This window comes from Amia ocellicauda, chromosome 16 (assembly GCF_036373705.1).
Source record: "Amia ocellicauda isolate fAmiCal2 chromosome 16, fAmiCal2.hap1, whole genome shotgun sequence".
NCBI lineage: Eukaryota > Metazoa > Chordata > Actinopteri > Amiiformes > Amiidae > Amia > Amia ocellicauda.
In genome coordinates this window covers 19,788,729-19,801,732 of record NC_089865.1, presented here as the reverse complement: position 1 = coordinate 19,801,732, position 13,004 = coordinate 19,788,729, and the positions used below count along the sequence as shown (strand labels likewise).

At 36.2% G+C, this 13,004-nt stretch overlaps 1 protein-coding gene across 1 annotated transcript; it reads right to left on the bottom strand.

Annotated features, from left to right (window-relative positions):
- Positions 1 to 317: 317 nt before the first annotated feature.
- Positions 318 to 3,716, bottom strand: s100b (S100 calcium binding protein, beta (neural)). The gene is made up of 3 exons (XM_066688128.1): positions 3,610 to 3,716; positions 1,865 to 2,022; positions 318 to 1,237 (listed from the first exon to the last, which is right to left on the bottom strand). The coding sequence occupies exons 2-3, from the start codon at positions 2,000 to 2,002 to the stop codon at positions 1,088 to 1,090; spliced, it is 288 nt and encodes a 95-aa protein (XP_066544225.1). The 5' UTR covers positions 2,003 to 2,022; positions 3,610 to 3,716; the 3' UTR covers positions 318 to 1,087.
- Between the last annotated feature and the right edge of the window lie 9,288 nt (positions 3,717 to 13,004).

Below are 13,004 nucleotides of genomic sequence, written 5' to 3'. Positions count from 1 at the left end.
TTATTTAAACACTATAGACACACACCAGTATCTAATATTGTCTACAGCTGAAACATAATTGGTAAGAGATGAGAGATGGAAATGTAATGTTTGCTATAGTATTCTTAATATGTTTTTTCTAACTGAAATGTTGTCGTTTTCATTTGTTTGGTTATTACTTAAAGGAAAAATCGTTTTGTTTTTTAGTTTCCCATGCAGTTAAACAAATTGTCAGTGCAATGTAATTGTGTAACCACCAATTGAGGACAAAACAGATTAATTCTATAGCCCCGCAGAGTAAGATAGTACACATGTGGTATGACAACGGACACAGAGAATATTTGTACAGACCATGTTTATTAACAATCATAATACATAGCAGCAATCCTTCAAAGCATCAGAATATACCTTGCAAGAGTTCCAATGCCTTAATACATTGTAACGTCGCAGGAAATTGCGTTTTAGCCAACTCCTAGATTGATTTCTTTTTTTCTTTTTACAAAAAAAGGTTATTAAGTTATGTACCTTGCCTTTTTCTCTGTGGTACTGTCAGTAAATTTGTAACTATTCTATGCATTCAATTCAAAATCTGCCTTCTTGCAATACTTCCATTGTTTGGCTCTGTGGTTGGTCGGCTTGTACACAAGATCAGTTATACTGCACTGCACTGCACTGGGGAAATTAATATTTTAAACTGGACGTAGGAGTAAAGTTGTGTTCTATGTTTAAGTGGAGTTTTGAGTGCCATTTCCAATGCCAAATAACACAGAAGGGTTTTATGCAGCACTGACCAGGACATAGGGGAAATTAAGTGGTAAAAGAACAAAATATATACATATGTTTAATTTTCCCAAATACATGTTCAGATTTTCTGCTAATTTATTACAGGATTATGCTTCAATTTAGGACTGAAAGAGCATGTTTAGGCACTTCGGTGAACCTAAAACAAAGACAGCCACACTTCCACTGCACCACCCAAGACAACATAGCTCCGGAGATGCTAAATCTTATTAGACCACCCTCCCAACCAACTGAAAACATTAAGTAAGATTGTTAAATGTCCTGCATCGCTTTTGTTACACTAGAGAGATTTGTGGCGTACGAGTGCCTACTCGTCTTCGTGGTGTTCAAAGAACTCATGGCAGCAAATGGTCACCATGGTGATGAAGGTCATGAATTCCTGGAAGTCGCATTCGGAGTCCCCGTCCGTGTCCAGGCTCTCCATTAAACTGTCCATTGTGGCCTGGTCTTTGATTTGCTGAAAGTAGAACAGGGAAAAAAAAATATATAGTGGTTCGGTCTATTTATTTCTCCTTTCCTCATTCAGTATCACAACCATGATGCTGTCTTAAGTGGTATAGTTTACATATATATATCCTGAATTTTGTGGCTACATATTTATATTTTATATTTAAATGTCTATACAAATATATTTTTATAATATAGATACATTTAAATTATTTATAATGACTTTAGTTCAATGGCTTCAACCCAGATACAACCTCAAATATTCAGACATATGCTTTTTAAATATATAAATCATTAAACAGTTAAATCTGATAAAATAATATAATTAGTTCAATTGTCATTCCAGACCAGAAAATGAGTTCCAGAAAACAGATTATTTTGAGAAATTTATACAAATACTGAAGCTCAGCTGATTAGTTTAAAGGAATAGGTATATAGTTTTTCCGTTAAAAAGCAAAATAGTTCATTTAACTGAAATGGAAAAATGCTTGATCCATGATAGTTCGCTAAGCACTGCTTGATCGATAATTTCTTCTAAGCCTTTAAGGCAAAAAAATCTAATTGTATTGCTTAATAAATAAATAAACAGATATGTATTTAATCCAAAATGTGAAATTTAAAAAATGTTGCATCTCACCCCCAAAAACATTGATAGCTCATTGTTGATCAGATCTTTCAGTTCACTTTTCTTCAGTTTATGTTTGTCTCCCTCCTTTTCAGAATATTTATGAAATACCTCAATAACGGTCGCCAAGGAATTTTCTAAATCGCTCATTTTTAAAGCAAGGCCTACAGCTGAAAGAAAAAAGAAGAACAAATGCATAACATAAACATGACGTGTTAGCAAGATTGGAATCGGCTGTTTACACTCTGAAGATGTGAAAATAAAATGTTTTAATCGATGCATTTAACAATATTATTCGAGCGGTTTATGAAGATTCTAGAGTAGGAAGAATTTGGCTTGGTGATATAAGAGAGTTCCTCAAGCTAATAACGATGCACCCCACTATTTCATTTTCGGAAAAACACTCAGCAAAAGGTGAATGTTCTTGTAACGTTTGGGAGACAAATGCAGATCCACAGGTTCAAGCTAATATAACATTTTCAGGTCAGAAAGGATATTCCCGTAGCTTTTCCTCTTGCTTCAGTTGAGTAGACAAGCAGTAAACAAGTAGACTCATCCTACTTTCCCATAAAAGTTATTCAGATTAGACTCTTGGGCATAAAATGCTCTTTGCTCCCATTTCTCCACCTTCTAAGGACCTTTTTTCTTCTCATTGGATCAAGGCTTTGTCCCTTGCTTATCAGACGTCAAGTCTTGGTTTATGAGCAGTTTACTCGTACTTAATTCTACGACCCAAACATGATTATGATAGCATAAGACAATGCTTGAGAATCAAATCGATCATTCCACATGGGGTAAAGAAGGTAACGTTTTACCACACATGACATCTCGACAATGTCCAACTGATGCACTCTGCAATCACAGACGAGTGCAATGAGGCTTTCGGCGATGGGCCAAGGTTTAGGATGTGTGGGGAAGCCAGGAGGAGCATTGTTAAAAGGCAAAGTGCAGTGCTTCTGATTTGTCAGTCATTTCAGAGCGTGATTCTGAGTCTATATGCTTCTGCTTTTCTAAGGGTGATCGACGACTAGACCGATTCTGGAAAATGGTATAACTAACTCAGGTACATTTATTTTCTCAACAGAACTGAAGGCTACAAGTTATTTCAGCAAAATTACTTGACAACTTCCTCCTGTTAAAAAGATCCCAGGGATAGCTGCTCTTCTCATAATAGACTTCCACCAGACCCTTAGACATAAAACAGCAAAGCATAGCTAACTATACAAATGCATTGTAATAAATGGTATGCATGTTAGTAAACATGGTATGGCTTTTGTGTGTGTATGTGTCTTGTTCAAGGGACCTTTTTGTTTCAATATATACATACTGGTACAGAGAGAGACAAAGGGAGAGACATTTCAATCTACAGATGGGAGGAAACAAAACATTGTAAAAGTTTAATGTCAACATTACAATGTGAAACTTGTAAATAAGCCATTCTGTTTCAATATACATATTCAAATGTGATGTATGCTGACTGCTTGTAATTAAAAATACCTAACAAGTCTTTCAAGAAATACCAATGTTGATTGGCTGGACTAATATAATTAGGACTGCCTCTTTAACCTGGTCTTTACATCTCCACCATAAACAATCTTTACAATAATACTGGCTTCCTGCACAGAGAGATGATAGATACTCAAACTGCATTTTAATTTCAGTTTCGCCATAACAGTGCCACTTTAGTTTTAAAAGGAACATCATGCCTCAGAAAAGGCTTTGATAGATATTGAGCCCAAGCAACAAAAATCACTTACCTCAGCAAAGCCAAGTTGAAAGTTTTTCAGAAAGTACAGCTTCCCTGAGAAGCCAAAGTCTTTTTATAAGCTGGGCGTGGAGAGTGCCCTTAATAACTGCAGCCCTTCTCCGATCCCACTGACCAATGAGCTGGGAAACATGTGCCTGGTTCCTCAGACAATCACCCTGTTCACTCTGGTGGACAGTCACGAAAATGAATTTGTTTTGTCTAGTTTATTATTAAAGAGGTTTTGTTTCTGGCTTCAGGAGGCACAGCATTGATATCATTGTCATTTTAATGAACCTCATCTGATGTCTTGATGTGTAGCATTCAGTCAGGCGAAAAGGAATCATTATTATTATTATTATTATTATTATTATTATTATTATTATTATTATTATTATTCCAGTAGAAGCAAAGGTAGTATATACAAATATTTCAAGATAAGTAAATAATTCAATACATTTTTATAAAGTATTTTCTGAGATACATTATAAGCAAGATATGAAACATCAGGGTTTTACAGTTATTGAACGATATTCAACTGGAGTTCAGTTTTAATGTAAAAGCTTTACTTGCTTTCACTTTCTCTCTCTCTCTCTGTCTCTCTCTCTCTCTTTCCTTTCCCTAACTGTAATCAATAAATGTGATATATGATCAGGGGCCTTATTGAATTCAACCTTAAATGCTTACCATTTACTATTTTATTTCCTAGACTTGAAATTCTTTATTCTCTCTATGCTTGGTATTGAAAGTATATGTTCTGGTTTAGTCATTAATTAAAATATTGATCTGTCTTTTAGACATTGTCTCTGTCAGATTTAGTCACTTAAAATATATTGTAACTGTAGGATAACAAGAAAGGCAACTTATTCATCTTATTCATTTATTAATGATCTATATTTCTATTTTTTATATTATAATTAAAATTATATTTTAGCTATGAAGAATATAGAGTTGTCTTTTTCAGACTATTTTATATGATTGTGTTGGTCACCATGATTCGTACAAAAGGTTTGTTGTCAGGCACTTTCTATAACAATGCCTGGTTTCAAAGGAAATGGATGGTACAGCATGTTAATGAAGAAGTCTTTTTCACTGGAAACTTGGCTAGACAGAGGTAATGACCGTCTCCAGACTACCAAATATATAGTGGCTCATTGCTGAGAGTGAAATGACAACAACTTATTACACTTATAAAAAAGTGTATACATTTAATGAGATGCCAAATAAAATATTGTCCATAATCTGGCTAGACCATGAATCATAAAATCTGTGGAGGAAAACATATTTTAGAGGCTGCCTGAATTCATACAAACTAGTAACAGTTTCTTTGGAAGAAAACAAGAATTATAGAACATTGTGAAAAGAAAAGACAGGAAAGTCACATGGCAGTAACTGAGGTATAATGCCAGAAAAACATCCTAGGGGGGTGGGGAATATTCAGATTATTTTATATATGTATATATATATATATATATATATATATATATATATATATATATATATATATGTATATATATATATACAGACTGGTGACAAATTAATGGAAAAACCTGAATAAATGAGTGGAGGAACATAACTAATGCAGATGTCTCCAAACAGGTGTACTGCATGATACAATTAAGCAATTAACATCCTATCATACTTTGTGGCATGTATACAAATGCTGAGCAGGCCCAGTTGACCTCGATTTTGGATCAAGATGGCAAGAGGAAAGGATCTAAGTGACTTTGAAAGAGGGGTCATTATTGGGGCACGAATGGCAGGAGCTTCAGTCACAAAGACGCTCAGCTGGCTAGTGTTTCAATAGGAACAGTGACTAAAGTTACATCTGCGTTTAGATCTATGGGAAAGACATCAGTAAATAGGGTTGGACTTTGTGGTTGAAAGCGCACATTCGATGACCGTGATGCTCGTGAATTACTGCGATATGTGAGGAAAAACAGAAAAGCGACTCTTTCCCAGGTGACTGAGAATGTCAATGCAGGACGTGATCAGACTGTGTCAGAAAGAACAGTCAGTTGAGAATGACACAGAGAGGGATATTATAGTAGGGCTGCAGTGCAGAAACCCCTCACTACAAAGACAAATGCAAATCTTAGAGTTCAGTGGTGCAAAAACCATAGGCACTGGTACAGAGATGTGGACAAAAGTGATCTGGTCAGATGAGTCATCCTTCAACAGATTCTCGACAAGTGGGCGAGTGCATGTGTGGTGACACCAAGAGAACGGTACAGGCCTGACTGCTGGACCCCTACAGTGAGGGGGTCCGGAGGCTCTGTTATACTGTGGGGGGCATTTTCCTGGCATAGTTCGGGTCCACTTGTCCCCTTAGAGGGAAGGGTCACTGCAAATCATTACAGTTATTCTGAGTGATCACCTTTATCCTATGTTGATACATTTCTATCCTGATGGGAGTGGTCTCTTCCAGGATGACAATGCCCCCATCCACAGGAAAATGATGTGAATCATATGCTATGGCCTTCACAGTCACCAGATCTCAACCCAGTTGAACACCTATGCGAGATTTTGGACCGACGTGTTAGACAGCGCTCTCCACCATCATCATCAAAACCCCAAATGAGGGAATATCTTTTGGAAGAATGGTGTTCATTCCTCCAGTAGAGTCCAGAGACTCGTAGAATCTGTCCCAAGAGCATTGAAGCTGTTCTGACACTTTGTGTTGTTTTTTTCTTAAATTTGTCACCCATCTGTATATATATATATATATATATATATATACATATATATATATATATCACCATCACCATGAGCCTATATCGATCCACTGCTGAATGAAGGCTCCCCAAGATGTTTCCACTGGCTTTGATCTACAGCTTCTCTTTTCCATCTCATGCCTGCAAAGTGTATAATTTCATCTTGTATGTGGAATTCAAGGTCTTTTTTCATCTCTTGGGATCCATTCAATAGCTTCCTTTGTCCATCTTTGATCTGTTCTTCTTGCAGCGTGTTGAGCCCACTGCCATTTGACCATTTTTGCTCTTTCAGTGATGTCACATATTTTTGTTTATTCTATTTCTATTTCATGTTGCTTTTCCACATACTTCTTCATGTCGTCCAACGTTTCTGTAACATTTAAATATATATATATACATAAAATACTAATGATATGATAATTTTGGGTGAAATAATATATTGTATATTATTATTATTATAATATTTAAATTTGCTTATATCATGTGTTCAATACATTGATCTGATGGTCTGCTAAAAAATGGCCAGAGAACTAATGTGCAATTCCTACCACACAGCACTTAATACAGCAAGAGATGATGTTCTCTGTGGATGTGTTAGATAGGATTGAGGTTTTTACTGAGCAGGTCAAAGCTCCTGGAACAGCTTTGTAACATGGTGTACAAGCCATCCCCATAAAAATCCATCAGTGGCAGCAATGCATTGTGGTCCAAGGTATCACTAAAAGTACTGTAAAAGTACACAGTGCTCTTCAAAAAAATGAATCTTCCCCCAGCGCTTGAACCTCAGAGATGTCCTTACATTAATCCTGCCAATGCAGACAAAAACATGAAATATACCTTTGATCTGTTATTCATTTTCATAGAATATATCAAAAGTGACATTCTTCAAAAGTGATATCAAGATATTGTTAGTGTTACAGGCGATGCTGCTACTCTTGGAACACAGTGTTAATAAATTGTCAAATTAACAAGAAAGCTACTGACCGAAAGACTGCATTCTTTTTTTCTTTCTTCCCCGTTTTTTTTCTTGCTGCTGTTCTGGAGCCAACACAGGAAACGGCTTGCTGAAAAAGGTCTTTATTGCACGAGAAAATGTTTCTTTGTTTGCTTTTTGTTTTAAACCATCAAATTCAAAATACATTTCACATATGTAGGCTAACAAGAAACTGTTGTTAACTCAGTACACTGCTCCTTGTGTGATTAAATGTGTCTGTTTTATTCAGCTATGTCAGATGACTTCTAAGGGAACTACTGTCTGTTATCTCGGTCGCGATCACTGATCACCGCATTGCTATTCCATTGTTGTTTGCTGTGGGATTACAATTCTTTCACAATCTGGAATCCCAGTTATGTTGTCAGTCATACAGTAACTGCTGGAGAGGTGTTTGTCTGAGTGTGTTTAAGGATAGAATAGGATTAAATACAGGATTGGAAACTTTTTGCTTTTATATTATTTTTATTGACCTAATTAAATTAAACATTACCAATGTAAATTGTCATTATTTGTAAGATGTTGCCATTAATGTCTGCCTACCCCTGCTAAGAATTTAATTGAAATTAAGCCTAATCAAACATTAACAAAACTGACAAAACAGTACGTAACAGAAATCAAACTGTATTTCTTTTTACCTCGTGTTTGTTTTTTGTTTGATATTTTTCCACAAACATTTATTCAGCCATAACATCTAAAATCCAGCTGTAAAATGTGGATTGTGACTCAATGGGAGCATTTGACCATCAAGGGAAAACAAGTGCTTTTGTTCAGAAATTAGCCTGGCAGGTCAGTGTTTGGTTGTCTTTGTGTGAGACATACGGTACGCAGACTCCGTGGATATTGCTCTCTTGCTGCGGTTGAGGCAACAAACAGTGTATTATGAAACACAGCCAAATGGATGAAAATCAGCACACATCACTCTTTACGTTAGACAGTTAGATGCACTTGTTTGTATTCATTTGGTTATTCTCATTAGGATTATCAAATGTAACCCATATCCCAAGATGCACACTGTAAGGAGTTACCTTAAACAGAGTACACCTTACAATTCAGTTGAAGTTTCATACCACAGATGAGATGTCAATGTTGACCTTTTGTATTAGTAAAATATCGAATCAACAGACTAGGTGGTATAGATTTTTGGGCATAAACATATTCAAGTGTAAATGATGTTAAAAATGATACAGATTTGCAGAGCTTTCTTATCAATATCTAGGACATAGCAGGGTCTGGGGTTCACCTGGGGCAGCAGGCAAACCTTCCTCGTGTTGTGGCAGGTCTGCACAGTTACTGATTCAATAGGAAATCATGAATTTCAGCTTCCAGTTTGCAAAACATGTTGAATGCTCTTCAGTTCATTGGATCGTTTCCTATTACATTTCAGGTATTTCTGAATTTGGAATACTCAATTCGGCAATCTAAAGAAAAAAGTGTTGATAATTAGTGGATGTTCTCTCATTCAATGGTCAAGCCAGGCCTCCTTTGATTGAATTAATTAAGCGGCTCAACACATTGTATAAAATTGGACTGTAATATGAAAAACAAAATTGCCACCTCCCATTGGCAACCTGCCTGGTGTGCTTAAATAATTAAAAACAGCATCACAAGTCAATTATTTGTCCCAAGTTTGCTCCAAAGCTGAGAGCTCTGGTAATGCTGACCACATTATGTTTCCCATCAGGCTTTCTTCCTTGCAGCACATGCAGTGTTTCCAGAAAAGTGCAGTTGAAGACCTCATCTTTTTTGAAAATGACATTGTTAATATAAACATTGCAGCCCAACAGCTTATTCCCAAGAGTAGAGCCTTCACTTTCCCTATGTATTTTGACCGTCAAATAAAGCTGGAGTTTCATTTCCAGGCAGAATCTCCTGGCGAAATCCCAAGCCCTGAGATAATAATACGGCCCCCACTTGTTTGGCCAATGCCATAGCACTGTGCTCTCCCTCCATGGCATTCCCCCCCACATTCACTGCCTGCGGATCTGAAAAGGTTTGCCAAGTGGCTGACTCACTACCTGGCCGCAGACCATGGGGGCTTGGCGGCTGTTCTCCAATCAGCGGCATCCGTCTCTGTCCAATCGAGAGGCCTCGCTTTGTTTGGTCTGCAGAACAATGACAGAAATGACCTCTGACCTGTACTTGAACAGCTGCCGTCCCTCTCTTCTTATTGGCGGGGTTAAATGTTGAGAAAATACGGATAACGAACGGCCTGCTATATAATGAGCTTTTTCACCCCCTTTTTTTTCTCTTTAGTTCACCATGGACACAGTCAAATAAGACTCTACTGAGGCACGGACAAAGAACGAGAATTGAAAAGCTTTGGCACCTGCCTTCTCGTTTGACGGATTGCTTGTTGTTGTTTTCTTGGGGGGGCGGGGGGGGGTTGTTGTTGTTGTTTATGAGACATTTATTCCATTCACACCTGCTCTTTGTAAAAGTGGTTTGAAACAAAGTAATGCTTGTATTCAAATCTTAGACATGAATTTGAATGTTTATTTTTTCTTTTATTCTCTTGAAAGCATATGGATGTGAACACTCATACAGTGAATATTGTGAGATACGCTCACAAACATAATTACTGTGCATTCTGTTCTTAACACTGAATTATTTATAAAGGTGTATTATACTTCAGTATTAGTGGTAGTATAGTATCAGTCTCATGCATATTGAATAATACTTCTAAGAATTGTATAATTCTTGCTCTTTACTGTAGAAACAACAAAAGGTTACAGTTCACTTTAGCTAGAAAGATCATGCTTAAATAAGACAGAAAACAGTCACGCAGGTACAAAACACCAAATGGTGTTTGACTGAAGATGAGAAAAGGTGCTTAGACCGTTTGTAGAAAAGCAACTTCCTCTTTTCAAACAACAAACACATAACCGAGAAGACACAAGCACAGTAATAAGTAGGGTAATGCTGTTTGTGAGGTTTTCACTGTAAAATGCCAGCATGGTTCTTCACTGAAAATAGTGCATGTTTTAAAATGTTTTTCACTAAATTATGATTGTATTATACTAGCCGTGAAGTGCAAACAACAAAAACTAAACCAGCTACCAAAATATTAGGTACATAAATATTTGGACAGTCACTCATTGTCATCATTTTGGCTCTGTATGCCACCACAATGGATTTGAAAGATGTGCTTTAAGTGTAGACTTTCATCTTTAATTTGAATGTAGGTACATCCACATTGGGAGAACAGTGTAGGAATTACACCAATTTTTATATGTGGTCCCCCCAATTTTAGGGCCTCAAAAGTATTTGGACAAACTAACATCATTAATTAAATTGTGAGTTTGAATACTTGGTTGCAAATCCTTTGCAGTCAATGACTGCCTGAAGTCTGGAACCCATAGACATCACCAGATGCTGGGTTTCCTCCCTGGTGATGCTCTGCCAGGCCTATCCTGCAGCTGTCTTTAGATCCTGCTTGTTCTTGGGGTGTTTTGCCTTCAGCAAGTGAAATGCATGCTCAAATGGATTCAGGTCAGGTGATTGACTTGGTTTGCTATTGGATGAAAAATCTATCAGTCACTAGTCTGAAGCTCATCCTCTCACCGTAGTGATTGATTTTACTGAATCGATTAATTTGACACAGTTCAGTCAAGTGAATCGATTCAAAAGATACGTTCATTTGATTCACTGAAATGGAACCACTCGAACAAGACTGATTTTCCTGGTTGTGACTTTGTCGTGGCTGTCCGATTCATATGATTCAGTTAATTACGAGGGCTTGTTTGAACAGGAAACCACAAAGTATGTACTTCAATACCACTCAATTCAATTAAATTAGACTCACATTAGTTTAAATCGAATAAAAACGAAACATCTGCAGCTTAGTAAAGTTTATCCATAATAATTGCAGTCAAATCATTAAACTGAAAACTACAAAATTAAGTAAAGTAGTCAATAGAAAATAATTTTCCCAAATCCATGTCTATCCAATGTCTACCTAATAAATCATACAAAACAAATACACAAAAAATAGTGAATACATAAATACTACTAGTAGAACTAATATAACCAGCTATTATTACTATAACAATGTTATGTGGAGATTTCATATTGATTAATTCATAACTGGTTGATACATGGTAGGTTTCTTTGGGTGGGGGACAGCACTGTATTCATTTTGAGAATGCTCCATGTATCCTTTGCCAACGATTAGTCTGATTAGCAAATTAATTGATTCAGAGAGACGGGTGGCCAATTCATAACTGTCACTTTAGTGATTCGACCTTTCTGTAATTACATTAAATTTGTTTCCAGACGTTCTAAATAAGTTTTCCCATCCCCTTTATTTTTCAGCTTCCAAATTTATTTTGTCCTTCCTTGCCAGTCAAACATCTGGAAAAGACAAGATTGGATCACTGAGTCACTAATGTGTTTGCGTGGAATAGGTTGCCATTACCACTTTAACATAATGTTACACACAGTGATGAGAAGGTTATAAATCACATTACTGTAATGATAAGTGATATCACCCCAATATGCCTGGGAACCTTTTTAAAGGCATTTGGAGGGGGGTCAGGGGCTTATAGCCACACAAATCCATTTAAGTAACTGGTGCAGTGGTTTCATTTTGTCCTGTAATAAGCTAAAAGGTTTAAAAGTGCAATATTTCCTGTATACAAGCCTTGAATAAAACAGAATGCCTGTGTACACAAAGTGCAAACCTTGCTTCTCTTCAGAAAAGTGTGCCCTGAATAAAATCACAACATAAAATGTTTAAGAATAGGAACACTCACTGCATTTTGTCACAATAACAGCATTTGCTTTTAATGTATTTTCTTCATGTGTGTCATTAATACCTAACACCTTTTTTATTGTTTAAATTTTTTAACAAATCTATCTCTGTGCCTTGTCAAGAATGAGATGTTTCCAGTGAAGAAAATAATGATCTGAATTTTGAGTTTTTGTGGCTTGGTATGCCATCAGGGAGTTTCGGCTCCTCATGAAATTGATATAAGCATCACTCTTTATGTTCATTGACATGCTCATAGCTTTCATTAGCAAAATGTGTATGCACGGATGTGGTTTGGACAATAAGGGGAAGTTACAGCAGCGAACAGCTATAAGAGTATGAAGACAAACCATAAGACTGCATTTCAGAGATTGACAGAGATCCACGACAAAGGTGAGTACTTATGCATGCAATTCTGTATCATCCTGTTAGTGCATTGTACATTCTGCTATTATTCTACCTTTATGTAAAATAATGACTGCAGACTAAAGGCAATTCAAGAGAACTAATTATATGATTCGATACAGTATCCTTTCTAAATATAGGGTGATTTTCCTATGCCATTTTGAATTTTGAAAACTCTTGAATATACGCACATGTAAACTTAATTATTTGTCATTATTTTTAACTTAATTTTAACTCAGGACTGCAAGTTTGTTTGCTTTTAACTGATTGTGTTTCATTCAGCTGTTAGAGACATAATTAAAATATAATGCTACAAGCTATAACAAGTTATATGTATGATAGTAATATGGACTTACAGTTTAGAGTTTAAATGCAAGGAAGGAAAACAGACCCTAATAAAAGTATTTCGAATTTCATTCCATTATCTACTTATTGATTTATCTATCTACCTATACATACAAAATAATGTTTAGATTGATGCTGTTGTTTTAATGCATTTAAACTGTAGATCATTTGCTTTTCTTGTCTTTTTTTATTATAGGTTTTTA